A 16,032-nucleotide genomic window follows, 5' to 3' on the forward strand; every position below is an offset into this window, starting at 1 on the left:
TATAAGATGATTTCAGTCTGTAAAATGTTTTACTGGAAATATTTCGTAAGAAAAACAATTAAAGGGGATATACACTGAAGTGACAAAAGTCATGGGATACCTCCTAATATTTTGTCGGTCCTCCTTTTACCCGGCGAAGTGCAGCAACTCGACGGGGCATGGACTCAACAAGTCGTTGGAAGTCCCCTGCAGGAATATTGAGCCATGCTGCCTCTATAGACGTCCATAATTGTGAAAGTGTTGACGGTGCAGGGTTTTGGGCACGAACTGACCTCACGATAATGTCTCATAAATGTTCGAAGGGATTCCTGCCTAGGTGGCCAGATCATTCGCTGGAATTGTCCAGAATGTTCTAACCAATCGCGAACAATTGTGGCCCGGTGACATGGCGCATTGTCATCCATAAAATTCCCACCGTTGTTTGAGTACTTGAAGTCCATGAATGGCTTTAAGTGATCTCCAAGTAGCTCAAAGCATCCATTTCCAGTCAATGATCGGTTCAGTTGCACTAGAGGACCGAGTCCATGCCATGTAAAAACAGTCCAGACCATTATGGAACCACCACCAGTTTAAACAGTGCCTTGTTGACAACTTGGGTCCATGGCTTCGTGAGGTCTGCGCCACACTCGAACCCTACCATCAGCTCTTACCAACTGAAATCGTCACTCATCTGACCAAGCCACGGTTTTCCATTCGTTTAGGGACCAGCCGATATGCTTACGAGCCCACGAGAGTAGCTGCAGGCGATGTCGTGCTGTCAGTAAAGGTACTCGAGTCGGTCTTCTGCTGGCATAGCACAAGGAAACAAATTTCGCCGCACTGTCCTATCGGACACGTCCCTCGTACGTCCCACATTGATTTCTGCGGTTATTTGACGCAGTGTTGCTTGTCTGTGAACATTGACAACTCTACGCAGACGTCGCTGGTCTCGGTCGTTAAGTGCAGGTGGTCGGCCACTACGCTGTCCATGATGGGATGTTATGCCTGAAATTAGATACTCTCGGCACACTCTTGACACTGTGGTTCTCGGAATGTTGAATTTCCTAACGATATACGAAATGGAATGACCCATGCGTCTAGCTCCAAATACCATTCCGCGTTCAAAGTGTGTTAATTCTCGTCGTGCGACCATAATTACGTCAAAGCCTCTTCACATGAATAACTTGAACATAAATGAAAGCCCTTTCAAAGCACTTCGCATTTATACATTTTCTGCGCGATATTACTGCCATGTATATTTGCATATTGCTATCCCATGACATTTGTCACTTCAGTGTATTCTGTAATATAAGATAAATGTAAATATAATAAGTTTTCTTCTTAAAATTTAAATATAAATTGCATGTGATAAATCCCTTTTACCCTTTTTGTATTGCGTGTAGAAACGGGTAGAATTTTCAGAGGGTACTTAAGAAAAAATGTGTCACTTTACATTTGAGACAATGTAGTATACGTGTCAGTTATTCATATAGATTGCTAAGTCTTAAATGGCTTACCAGCGGCCGAGAGATGAAGATGCTGAAAACTGATATTTCGACCCCGTTTCCAATCCTGGTGAACGTGCTGACGGGATAGAAAGTTTTAGGAATTTTCCCCATGTGTACCACGAATATGAGCCTGGTTCCCTAAAACGTCCTCAAAAAACGTTTCCTTCCCCATCGGCAAAAAGCTCGAGTTGATTTTCATTAATCAATTAACTGAACTTAATCTAAAATGTTTTAATATTCACTGGTGTCAGCCGTAAACTCAGAAAGTTATTCAGCATCAAAATCCATTAAAAGTTTGTTGATGTGTCTTTGATTATACATTTCACTCTAAAATTAAAACTGAAAACTTTCAAAGAAAGCACAAATACAAAAAAACATTATTATGTAGTCGAAGAAAAGTTAATTATGGTTTGCCTAAATCTTATATCTAGAAGTAAAATACAGTTGAGAAACGCCCAGCTGGGATGAGATAGTTTCTTCACAAAGTAGGATTAGGGTTGCCATAAAGTGGCATAAAAAGGCAGGGTTGCCAAATTTGGCGCAAAATAGCCCACTTGGCGATATTTGGTGACAGAATTAGCGATATGCCATAAACGGAGAGAGAACATCTAAAACGCATTCTTTGAGGTTTTCTTGGGAATATTCTCGAAGGTATGATAAAGCTATATGTGCCCCGCCTGTACGCGGAAAAAGAGTAGTATGTCTTGAGTTCAGGGATTAGCTTAAGAGCGATCGGTACCAATCGATCTTCAGTGCTTTGAAGCTGTCTTCACCGTTACAGCCTGAAGGCTGTGTTGCTGATTGTTTCAGCGTGTTTGTCGTAGCTTTTCCACGAGTGTAAACATGTCTTCGGAACTGTTCTGTGTAAGAGTGCTTACAAGCGAATAAGTTGCGTTTTGATTCTTCATCAAGTGTTACCACTAATTACTCCAAGTCTACAAAACCGTAAAATGCAACAATACATTTACAATCAGCAGCTTTGCCATGTGGCTTATTGTGTAAGTTTACAGAAATCAATCGCTTCTTAATTTTGTAAGTGTTACTAAAATTGTTAGCAACATCTCGGTTGCTGAATCCTAATTAGCTGTGAAATTAGAAGAAAAGAAAGCGTCTTCTTTGTTCGCAGCAGTTTTTCTGTTAAATAGCTGTTTGCGAAACCTCAATGCCTCGGTTTGGTTTCATGTCATTTCGGCAAAGCCTCGAAGGTTCTCTGCCTAATAGGAGGGATGCCTTCGTGGAGGGCATTCTAAGGGAAACTAGCTCGTATATACGTTACTCATAGGAAAAATCACACGGAACCCTAATGAAATTATGGCATAGTACTTACATTAGTTTGTGATTATTATGCTTAAAGCTCTTTTAAGGCATCTAAGAATCAGCCATTACAAAGTGTAAGCTTTCTTTTAAAGTAATTTTTTGCATACCTGGCCTTTAATTATTTTCCATTTAATTATCTTTCGTACTGCAAATAACTAAACTCAGAAGCATTTTTAACACATTACATTTAGCATAGATATTTAAAGTACAAAAAATTCATTTGCAAAATTTTTCAGATTCCTTTAAAGAAACTAGAAACTAGAACTTTTACAAATTTATTCTACACTAAAGCAGAAACGTATACAAATTGAGATTATAATGCGGAATTTTTTTTTTTTTTTTTTTTTTTTTTTGCTTTCTAATTTTCATAAGTACTTACATAATTATTTCGTAAGTACTTATATACATAACATATGCACTTACTCCACGTGGTGCATAAATTCTTTTCCAAACAATACGCTCTACGAAGGGATTCATGAAGTATATGCATGTATTAAAAATAAAATTGTGTCACTACAGTGATTTTCTAAAGTAATAGCATTCGGACGTATACTGCTGAGAAGCACACGGACGATAAGCAAAATAAGTGAGATAAGAAGTTGTCCTAGAGAGCAGAAGAAAAACAACTGAAAATGGAAAAGAAGAACCTAATGCGGCTGGAAAGGCAGTTAGTTTGATTTGTAGTTCTGTGGAGTATTTTGTAGCCCTCCTGACAGTTAATTAGGAAAGGAACTTATGGCTTAAAGTTACCAGAATAAATAAACACTTGTGAGTTATGAAAAGTTATTATGAAGATGATTATGATAAATGAGAGAAGAGATAAACGGAAAAAATGAAAGAATGCGATGCAGTGGGAACACAAGAAAGTAGGAATATTTGTTTCTTGGTTTGTTAAATTAGGATAGAGTTACAAATTGAAGATGCGTTAAATTAAGAAATAAATAGAGGAAAAAAAAGTTAAATATTAGCTATTTGTTTTACTGTATTTTATTTTTTTTTATTTTATTTATTTTTTACTGCGTGCATGCAGGAGAAGAAAAACGTTTTGATCTTTTACATTTTGATCACCAGTCTCTTCGGAGGGGTGGGTTCGAATCCCACCGCTGCCACCAGATATTTATTCTTGTATACGATTTTAATTATTTCTTGTGTACGTCTGTAATGAAGTTTTAAGGAACTCTCGCCATTTTTGAACGAACAACAAACTTTATTAGTCAAAACTTACAGAATAACTGGAAAAACATTTTTAAGCGCACGCATCGTCTGCGGATATTCTTTGCTGATAATCGTCTGCGGTAATTTACATTTATTAGTGGAATTATGTTGGTAGCATAGCAACGCAAATACGTTACAATTTTTAGATGAAATAGTTCTTTTCCATTCTGCATAATTTATAGAAAAAAATATTAATTACGCTCAGATGCTTTGCTAAAATATTTGAGCTATAACACGCATAAATAGATTTGCAAATTTATATTTAACAGAAAATTTTATCTTCACAAAACTATCCAATGAGTACTCGAAATGATCAAAAGTAATCTTACTAGGAAGCAAGACAAACCGCAGAAAATTATACAAAAATAAAGACTATTTCGGTCATATTATATAAATAACAGCTTCGCTGCCAGCCTTCGTATGGCTTTTAAATGTACCGGAGAAATGGCTGAAGGGAACACCAAACGTTACATTTAAAAACTGCATAGAATTTTACTCTGCAGAAAAACTTCATAAAAAAGTTATTACGTATAACAAAATTACAATGAAATAAGCAATATCCCTTAATACAAATATTAATTATCCTAATAAATAAATTAACCAACTTCTCTTTGCGAAATCTTAACTCAAATGGTATAAAGGAGGTTAAGAACTTTGTTTCCTAAAAAAAATCAGTCAAAAATTTTCAATATCTTAAAAAACAGTGAAATGAGGAATAAATAACATAAAAGAATACAAAAAACAAAAAATTCTGAAGAGCAAAGTATAATTAATGATATTTTATCTTATATTTTCAAGAGAAAAAATTACAATGAAATAAGCTATATCTCTTAATACAAATATTAATTATCCTAATTAAAAAATTAACCAACTTTCCGTAGAACAAAAATCATGCGAAACTTTTCAATACCTTATAAACAGCGAAATAAGCAAAAAATAACATGAAAGCAACTCAGAAAACATAAAATTCCGAGCAGAATTTTACTCCTCAGAACAACTTTATTAAAAATATATATATATATATATATATATTATATTTATATAAAAATGAAAATGAAATATACCAATCTCTTAAAAACAGTGACATAAGAAATACGATGAAACTGTAAAATAAGCAAAAAATAGCATGAAAGAAACTCAAAAAACAAAAAATTCCGCGCACACTTTTAATATGCAGAACAACTTTATAAAAAACATCAATAAAAATGTATTATATATATAAAAAATGACAATGAAATATGCCAATCTTTTAAAAACAGTGACATAAGAAATACGATGAAAAATTGTTGCCAAACCCAGATTTCTAAAAGAATGAAACTATTCAAAATGATGCGATTTCATCAAAAATCTATCAGCAACAATAAGAAAGTAAAATTGTTGCCAAAATCACATTTTTAAAGATGTGAGATTTGAGAAGTGTACTCGGAAGCTTCATTTAAAAATGTTTTAAAAATACAAAATATTATCCTTTTTCCAAAATTCGTTTTGTAAAAGCATTCGGAAGGATGAAAGTTTATAAAGTGTCCAAAAATCAAAGAAAAATAAACTATTCGTTTTTAAACATAAACTTTTTAGAAAAAATCCCGTTGAAAAAGTGTTAAGCTCACATTGTTAAATAAATTCGTATTTAATCCATTTATTGAAACACGAAATTTATTTTAAGTTCGTAAAATAGCTAAGTGCCTACATTTCATGACGATGTGAAAATGGAGTGCGTAGAGTAAAATCTCACTTTCCTATAGCCCATTATGTCTCAAAATGACGAGATTTCGTCACAAAACATAAAATAAAAAACATCCTAATTCGAATTTCCAAAAAATCGCTTCGAGGTGCACTGGCTCTTGTCTAGATGCACCTATGTACCAAATTTTGTAGCCGTGGGTCTATTAGCTTACGCGCAGCGCGAACGAAAGACACACACACACACACATATATATATAGTATACATATAAAGATATATGTCAATGGTTTCTTCATCGAAAAGCACAACACGAATAAGATTATAAGTTAAAAACAAATCTCTCGTATATCGAAAAATTTGCTGATTAGAAGAGGAAATCTAACTGCAACTTACCAGATTTGACCTAAAATTTACAGAATGTTTTCATAATTATTTGCTTTTATGTGAAGTGTTAAGATGAGCTTAAAATTATTTTATATTTTTGAGACATAATTTTCAGAAATGGAATAAAGTGTTTCGTTCATAATTATTATACCATAATTATAATTCAGTAACTATTTTAACTACTTATACATGTACATTTCGAAATTTAAAATACATCATTTATTCCAAATTGAGAGTTAAAGAAAAATTTAGAGGCTTCGGTGATATCAATCAGAATGGAGTGTGAGATTTAAATTTAGCTGCGAAAACTTTGCAGAGATAAATTACTAGGATATAGAAAATAGGCTGTTATGAAATTTGTACAACATATAATGATGTCAACTGTAAGCAGCAAATTAAATAAAAGTAATATAAATTAATAGCGTAATAATTACAATAGAATAAATCTGATAGCACTTATAGATTGAAAATGTATTTGATAGATTGTACAAGCCATGTCAGACGTAAAATACTGTAAACAGAATATTCGTTATTCCAAATTATAACAAAAGCATGTTTTCTGACCATTAATCAGTAGCAAAAACGTTCAGTTAATAAATTTTAATGGTGTATTGTATTTAGTAGCACAATTTAATGGTATATTGTATTTACTAGTACAGTTTAATGGTATATTGTATTTAGTAGTACAGTTTAATGGTATATTGTATTTAGTAGTACTATATTGTATTTAGTGTAGTACAGTTTCATATAATGATTTTAGGGAAATGCTTAAATATTTAAATAGAAACAAGATTTCTAAACTCTTAAAAATATATAGCATGATTAATGATAATCTCGAAACCGCACGGGGAATGATGATTTACGCCAACAGACCCTCTCAACAAAGCCCTATATTTTCTCAAAGCGCCATTTTTACTTCCTTGTACGAAGTAAAAAGGAAGTATTGTAATCGCGAAAAGCTTCAGGCAGCATATTTCAACGAAAATATACACTTTGACCGCTTTCGAATGCAATTTAACGATGTTTTTGCGTGATATCTATACGCAAGAACAGACTAAAAGACTCTTTTCCTCCAAAAAAACTATAAAACTACTTTAAAATGAATTCTGAAGAGAATTTTTCGTGGCGTCTGTACGAAAGTATGTACGTACGTACGTGCGTTCGTGCGTACGTACGTATCTCGCATAACTCAAAAACGAGTTGCCTGAGAACGTTGAAATTTTGTATATAAGACTACTATAACATGTAGATTTGCACCTCGTATTTTGGTTTCAATCGGCCGCACCAAACGTATATAAATATATTTATAAAATATATCCACTATGTTACCCGGCTCAGTGATCTCAGTTTCTTTTTTTTTTCCTCAGTTTTATCTTCCGGTTAAAGTTTTTATGACTTTCGTAATTCTGGAAGCAATATTTGTACAATTATCAACAATTTAAAAGCTGTTTAAGGGCGGTTAAGTTTTAAATAACATGGCGGATATATTTGTTTACATTTGAAACAGCAGAATTGTAGATTTGTTGCCAATCTAGAGACTAAGCTTCGCAACACAAAAATAACGCCTTCATTTATTATTGCGAATTAAATCATGCTTAATCCTTTCTGGAATATTTTCGAAGAAATAAGCGTTTAAGATTTACTTCGTAATTTTTAATACAGATATTTTGAGTTTTTATGTATTTTTGCCTTCTCGTGAAGTGAAAACTGAATTTATTGAATGAGAAATACTCAATCGTCTGTGAAAAACTGTTTCTTTTACGTTTTGTTTGCTTAATTTCTTTTATACATCTTTCTAGCTTTGTTATAGTACTTGAATAAAACATGTGGCAACGATTAGATAATTCTTTAAATGATATAAATTTTGTGCATTCTGAGTTATAATATGAACGAAATATAATATTGTTAAGTAAACCTAGCGCCAGAGTGTCGCTATGGTAAACAAAGTGAATTTTAAAGAATGAATTTATTCTATTGTGGTTTATGCGCTGTCGGGGAAGTAGGTTTAATTCAATCTAATAAGTTAAATGAAATGCAAGAAAAAATGCGTATAATTTAATATTCCGTACAAGAAAGTCATGTGGTGTACACATCAGATTTTTTTAACATATATTCCATTACAAAATTTGTTTATTTCGGTCCATTCTACCTGCTTTTCCATTTTTGCCAGGTGGTTTTCGACTGGCCCTTTGTTTACGTAATTGAACATCAAAAACTGTAATCTCAGAGAAACAAAATAAGGTATTTTAAGTAATTAAAAATTATATATCTTATGATTTACACATTTTCCGAACAAGGTAACTTTTAATAATTATCTTTAAATATGTGTTGTACAAGAAACTCGCATATGTTCAAAACACAAGAGTAAAAATCAAATACATTAGCAACAGTATTTCTCGGAAGTCATTACTTTCTTAGTGATCTTGCAATGCATAATCTATTTAAAGGATAAAGTATCATTTTATTAGGTTTTAGCATTTAACTTAAAAATATTACTTTATAAGAAATCTAAACTGATTCAAAAATATTAATTGTCTATTGATTGTTATGTTTAAATTCCGGTCTTGGACAAACAAAAATAAATTCAGAATTTCTGAATGGTAGGAAGTTTAAATGAGATTCCTACTTTCTTTGGATAGTTTTAACATTAATAAATCTTATCATTTTTGTCTTATTAAAAGTATGTTTTATAATTTTTTCTGAAAATTTACTCAAACTGCATAATAGGTTTTTGTTTTTCTTGAAATATTACACTCCAATCATTACATGAATAATGTATGTAACGCGCAGATAACACAAAAATAGTATGCAGGGGTGGAGAATCTCTTCAGTGTTGTGTCGTTTATATTCTATACGATACACACATACACAAACTGCACTATTATTGTAATAAGATGACTTGAAGAAAGAAAGTTGCAACGGATTGACCATAGTTCACTGCATTATAACTTGAAGACTCTGCTACGTAGTTAGAAAGGTGACAAGATTGTAGAGTCATTAGGTATTTTTGAAGCAGGAGTCATGAAAAATGAGCAACGCATTCGCCGGGATTCGAACCACGGACCTCTCGAATACGCGCCGAACGTGCTGACCACTACACTACAAAGGCTTGCTAAGAAGGTGGAAGAAATACCTTATATACTCCCCCTTTTAAAGGGCGACTGGTGATTAGGGGACCAAATCCTGGGCGAGAGGAAACATCATCCACCATACTTTAGTTCGGGCGCCACTGTCAGGACTGCTGTTCCTCTTAATTGCCTTTAGAAACATTTAGGAATCCTGAACGGGAGTAGGGAGCAGGGTACTCGTGCGTGTTTAGGACAAACAGCACCAATAAGAATAAAATCATCATAACTTTACCCTTTATTTCGCACAATATACAGTCGTTTCCGCACTTCGGACACAGAGACCAGCTCTTTTTGTCTAAAACGTAAGAAATAACTAAATAAGAACTAATTGAAATGCTTTTCAGAGAATATTAACGCTAAGATTGGTTTTTTGACACTACGTATGTAGTGAGCGAAATGCAAATGCTACAATACATCTTGGTATAACAGCAAGAACTAAATTTTGGCTTTAAAAGACAGACATGAACTTACTGAAAAGCACGCGCAAGGCAGGGCAGCAAGAATGCCCTCTCTTCTCTTGGCTAAAAGCAACATCTTAAATACCTATACACTTTGTAACCTCATTATCATAAATAATTCCTACTCGAGCTTATTCTGGCGGTAAATGGGAAAGAAGAGAGGATGGCAAAGTTTTAAAAATAAATTAAACTTTAGTAAAACTTAAAATCCTTACAAAAGTGACACTCGAAGAACACACGCAACGATAAATTCTACACATGATTTTATTCCTTGATAATGCACATTACCACTGTGGGTGCGCTATGCACTCCCCAATTTTGTAGAGACTACATCTTCTTATACAGATTATATCTTAGGGACGAAAATGAGAAAAGCAAACTCTGCACGGATAGCTGCAAGGCGGCACAAGCGCCTAGAAGCAGAAGGGAAGCAGTTCAGCTTTTATAACGAATTCCCTTTCAGATCACATGAGAGTTTAATGCCCAGATGTCGGGATCAGATTTCATCGATAAGTGCGGAGTAGAGATTAGATGACGTATCTTTTTAGTTTAGTTAGCAAATATATATTATTTTTAGAATGAAGTCAGGAGTTAAACGACTATTACTAATTTATTATTTGAAAGATAAGTATTTTATATTTGACATATATATATATATGTGTATATATTATACATATACATAAAGAGAGAGAAAGAGAGATGTTAAATTTCATTTTTTTAGACCAAAGGGGCTTTGTCCCTGAAGGACTATTGTTTTCGTTTTGAGATTTTCCTTTGAATCACTATAAATATCCATTTAGCTTTTCAAACAGTTGCCACCAAATGTTAGAGACCTACATTATATTTGAAAAAATTAAATAATGAAAAATCTGCATAAATGTATGTATATTTCTCCCATTGTGATAAAACAACGGTACATAGAGCCATTGAATTTTGAATGACGTAATCCTCCTACGAATATGGGCATGTGGAAGACCAAATTTGAAATTTGGAATTTGTTTTATTATCGATTTCATATTTTGTAAAATTTCAATGGATTTTTGATTAACAAACTCAAGGATTTCAAAGCGAGCAATCGCAACACTCTACGGGTGGAAAAAAAAAACTTTTTATCTCCAGCGCGTTGAACTGTGTATCGGAAATTATAAAGTTAGGCTCATTTTAAACTTATTTTGCGACATTGCTATTGAACTGAATTTTATGGTTTAAGTGCAAATAATGTGATATTTATTAAATAAAGATAACACGCAAAACGTTAAAAACGCCTCTTTGGACGTAATTTAAAATCTGAAACCTTTCAGATTTTTTTTCGTTTAATTATGTCATTGTGAACACAAGAAACAACGCTTAAATTTCAACTCCTAAAGGCTAAAATGTCCAATGTAATAAATGCATTCGTATGCTTTTCCAATAAATTATTATCTATCTCTCATCGGAAGAACATAAATATATTCAAAATATATTTTTAATAATATTCGCAAACAGGATAATTATATGATTCAGTGAGAGAAATGATGAAAATTCATGAGAATACAGAAAGAACTTGACGAACAGTACGCAGAAAAATATTTAGGGAAAAGGAAAATTAAATGTTTAGAACATATATTAACACGAAAGGAAAATCATATTGGACTAAGAGACGTTAAAAGAATATATTCCGCTTTTAATCAGAAATCCCATTATTATGCGACATTTCATTTTCGTCCTAATGGAAAACGATATAAATCAGACAGCGTTACAGAAAACTCCAGTGTGTCTATTAATGACTAAGTAACAGAAAAAAAAGACCAATGAAAGCTGAAATGAAAGCATACAGTTTTTAAATCTAATGAAAAGAAAATTTCCATTTCTACATTCCATAATAAATCTATCTATGCAACAAATGTAAAGAAATTAGTTCTTATTATTTCATTATTTTTCGCATGTTTCTGAAAATTCCGTAACATTCATGAAAGCATGTATTTTGTGCATCTAACTATATTTTAAAATTAAATAATAAAAAAAATCTGAAATGTTTCAGATTTTAAAATTAAATAATAAAAAAAAATCTGAAATGTTTCAGATTTTAAATTACGTCCAAAGGGGCGTTTTTTAACATTTTGTGTGTTACCTTTCTTTATTAAATATCATGTTCCTCGCACTTAAACCATAAGATCCAGTGCAACAGCAATATCGCAAAATAGTTTTAAAACGAGCATATCTTTAGAATTTCCGATACAGAGACTCACGCGCTGGAGATAAAAATGTTTTTTCTGCACAACGTTGCCATTGCTCGCTTTGAAATCCTTGAGTTTGTGAATCAAAAATTCGTCAAAGTTTTAAAAAATAGGAAATCGATCATAAAACAAATTTCAAATTTCAAATTTGGTCTTCCACATGCTCATAATTGTTGGAGGATTACGTTATTCAAAATTCGATGACTCTATGTACCGTTGTTTTATCACAATACGAGAAATATACATACATTTATGCAGAATTTTCATTATTTAATTTCTTCAAATATAATGCAGGACTCTAACATTTTATGGCAACAGTTTGAAAAGTGAACCGACATTTATCCGTTCGACGCAAAATGCCAAAACGAAACTAATAGTCCTTCGGGATTCAAATCCCTTTGGACTAATTATAAAATCTAACGTTAAAATATTTTGAGAATTCAAAGTTAATTTTATACAGAATTCAAAGGATTTTTAAGAATTAAAATATATGGTTGTAACGAACATAAAAACGAAAGTTTTCCGCCAGAAAATGTTCGTAAGAAAGTTAGGAAAAAAGTGAAAGCAGCAATTTTAATGCGGGTAAAAATCACCATTCAAATCTATGATTTCCTGCCACCGTTTTGGTAGTTTTTCAGCGTTTTACGTCCAGAAACTTTGTGGCCGCGAGTCCGAAAACAGATTAAGGATGTCGAGCGCAGAATGAAATTTTCGACCTGTCTTTTTGAAGTAAATCCACTTTTCATCACAAGCGACGATCCGGTCCAGAAATTTGTCTTTGCGTTGATATTCGAGCAGATTTGTGCAAACCCGAACACGTCTGTTCTTATCTGTTTGAGTCAGCTCGTGTGACACCCAGCGACTGATCTTGTACGTCACGTTTATTCGAAACATATCGCGCCTAATGGACATGGCACTATCGTCTAACTCCCTAGTAAGCTCTCGAGTGGTTGCATACAGATCTTCTTCTACAAGTTCTGGGAGACGGTGCTCATCAGCATCAGTAAGCAAGACAAAGCCCTCTGCTTCTTGAATGCCATAGCTCTTGTTTTTGAACTTTAGGTACCAAACGTTCACAGTATCATATGATACAGCATTAGTACCTAAAGCTGTACACATTATTTGGTGACATTCTGTAGCTGACCTTTTGCAACAGAACTGGAAGTAAATGATGTCTCTAATCTAGTAGCGTGGGAGTTCCATTTCAGACACCTTGTACTTAATAATAACTATACTTGTTTTTACGAATTTCGCAACAGTCTAAAAGTCTCTAACTAAAGCAAGTCTCTTTCTTTCAAATGCCAAAAATCATTTGACAAAAATGTGATTGTTGCACAAGACTTTTGTTAAAACCCGATAATAACTTTATTACAAATATTTGACATGATAAACTAAACTGCAAAGCTAAATATGAAATACCAAACACGTATGTAAATAAAATAAAAGCGCTTTTTGTGCTCTCCCTAGGTCAGTGATTGGCTAGTAAGACTCGAAACTGAGATGTTCCACGATCGACTCATGATAATCACCTTTAAATTTTCTGAATTTTTAAAATGTTTAAAAGTTTAGTTTCCCTCCTGTACTTTCTCTAGTTGACTTCCTCCTAATTTATTTTCCTTTATTTTTAGTGTCATTAGGTTATTTGGAAGCTGGAGGCGTGAAACGTAGGCAATGGCATCTTCGGAATCGACCTTGGAACTCTCGAGTACGGGCCGAGTCTGCTGACTGTTACACCATGAAGGCATGCAGAAAGGAAGGGGAAAATATGACCATAAGACCAACTTGCTTGCTTAATTAGGTCGGGCTGCACCCACGGTTTGTACTTTATATACTCCCCCTTTTAAAGTGTGTCTGGAAATTAGGGGGCCCAGTCGTCAAATCCTAGTGGTGAAGAATCATCATCCACCACCTTTTTAGTTTTGTCATTCACAATATTTTCTCTTTTTTAATCCACCACCTACAGCGCCACTGTAGAATTAGGATTTTGTGAAAGCAGGAGACGTGAAAAATATGCAGAGCCCTCGTCGGACTCGAATCTGGACCTCCCGAATACGCGCCGAGTTTGCTAACCATTACACCACGAGGGTATGCAGAAAGGAAGAAGAAAATACCTTATATACAATATCATGTGTCCTTTCTCTTCTGCTCACTTATTTTATTTCTATGATGTAGAGGTGTGCCCTAGGCACTCTGCAATAAATAATCCTTAGAACCATGGATACAATTTTTTAATGATTCTTGTAAACTACAAATAATTTTTCAATTAAGAAACAAGTTATAACATATTAAAAATATATATTAATAAATGAATTTAAACATTTTTCAAATTATATAAATTATTAATTCAATTGGAAAACGCATGACGTTGAAATGGGATACTAATATGGCTTTGGAATCGGATACCAGCAGCTTCAGTTAAATCCATTTTATTGCTTGTAGAAGATGGGCTATAATTAAAGATGGGCTATAATTAAAGTAGTTATTAAACAGTTGTTGTTTGACTTCTGAATTAGTAAAGTTACCCCGTTTAGACCTACATAGAGCCCATTCTGGTAGGATGCATTCAGCCAAATTCTGGTAGTGCACCTATACATAAATTGTTTCTCATGCCTTTTACGCTGTTACTGCGGTATTATGCTTCGTTTATGAGTTTTATATCATAAAATATAGTAAAACGAGTAATGAAAATTTATATTGTGGAAAAAAGAGGGTCACTTGGTGAAACGGAAGGAAGAAATATACACTGATTATCATAAATTAAGGAAAAATCACAAAAATCACGATTACTGAAAAAGGTACATATAGAAATTTATGAAACGTACCCACAATATACAACATATAGTAAGGTATCAAATAACATAAAAAGAAATTACCAGACAATTATGGTAGTATAGAAATTAACATGCATAAAATGAACAAATCGAAGATGTCAGTTAGCTATAGTAAAAGTACCTTCAGTATGGAATATAATCGCCTCTAGAAGCAATACAGCACATACAGAGATGCCTGATGCTTTCAATTATGCGGTCTATCAGTTCCATAGGAAGCGAGAGCCATTGCTCTTGCAATGCAGTTGCAAGCGCGGCAAGGGTTAAAGGGTCGGATTGAGAGCAGCTAGGCGTCTTCCTAAAGCATCCCAAACGTGCTCGTTAGGATCCAAGTCCGGGGATCGAGCTGGCCACTCCATGCGCATAATTGTTTTCCTGTTGAAAATAACCATATACCATGCGAGCCCTGTGTAGTTTGGCATTGTCGTCCTGTAACAGGAAAGCATCACCTATTGCCCCGGCATATGGGCGCATATAAGCATCAAGGATGTCATCTCTATAAATATGAGCATTCACGGTTCCCCTTGGAAAAACATGGAGGTCTGTGCGTTAACCCAAAGAGATGCTACCCCAAGCACATGCACTGCGTCTTCCGTATGCATCTCTTTCACGGATGTTTGAGGGATGATAACGGGTTCCAGGTTCTCTCCACATCAAATAACGCCTACTATCGCGTTCTAGACTAAACCTGGACTCATCCGTAAAGAGAACAGCCCTCCATTGCTCAGGCGTCCAGCGGGCATGTTGTCGTGCCCACGCAAACGGTCCTCCCTATGGCGTGACTTGAGCGGTGGCGTGACTTGAGCGGTGGTCTGTATGCGAGGTTGTTAGCCTCGCATACAAACCACCTTCGTGAAGCCTTCTACGCAGAGTTGACGTTGACACCAACCTTCCGGTGGCTGCAGCAAGGAAGGATCTAAGAAGAGTCGAAGTAGCGGTTCTATTCCTGAGTGCACATAATGTCAAATATCGATCATCGGCGCTCGTCGTAGCAGTTGGCCGTCCTTGGCTGAACTTCCTAGGTGCCGAATCTATGATTCGAAATTGCCTCCAAAGTCTATGAACCACAGAAGGACTCACATTTAGCCATCTGGCCACTTCTGTTTGACTTTGTCGTGCCTCTAGTCTCCCAATGGCTTTCTATCGTAGTTCTGCAGGAAAATGCTGCCTGGAGATCAGTGTTACGAATTGGCTATCTAAGATTTCTGATGTCACTCTCCCAATGAAATATGTGGGCTTGCTCTCAAACATGGACTCATCGCAGATGACGTATTCCGAGTGCAGCGCCACTAATTTGCATAGTGGAGTTTTAGTCAGC

General features: G+C 34.4%; 1 protein-coding gene across 1 annotated transcript; it reads right to left on the minus strand.

Moving 5' to 3' along the window:
- Positions 1-12,528: 12,528 nt before the first annotated feature.
- LOC118189088 (histone-lysine N-methyltransferase SETMAR-like) lies at positions 12,529-13,005 on the minus strand. Its single transcript, XM_035359637.1, has one exon. It carries the CDS (start codon positions 13,003-13,005, stop codon positions 12,529-12,531), a length of 477 nt encoding a protein of 158 aa, XP_035215528.1.
- Positions 13,006-16,032: the final 3,027 nt, after the last annotated feature.

The sequence above is a fragment of the Stegodyphus dumicola genome, chromosome 12 (genome assembly GCF_044657685.1).
Source record: "Stegodyphus dumicola isolate Sdum_Otavi_A_Nest chromosome 12, ASM4465768v1".
NCBI lineage: Eukaryota > Metazoa > Arthropoda > Arachnida > Araneae > Eresidae > Stegodyphus > Stegodyphus dumicola.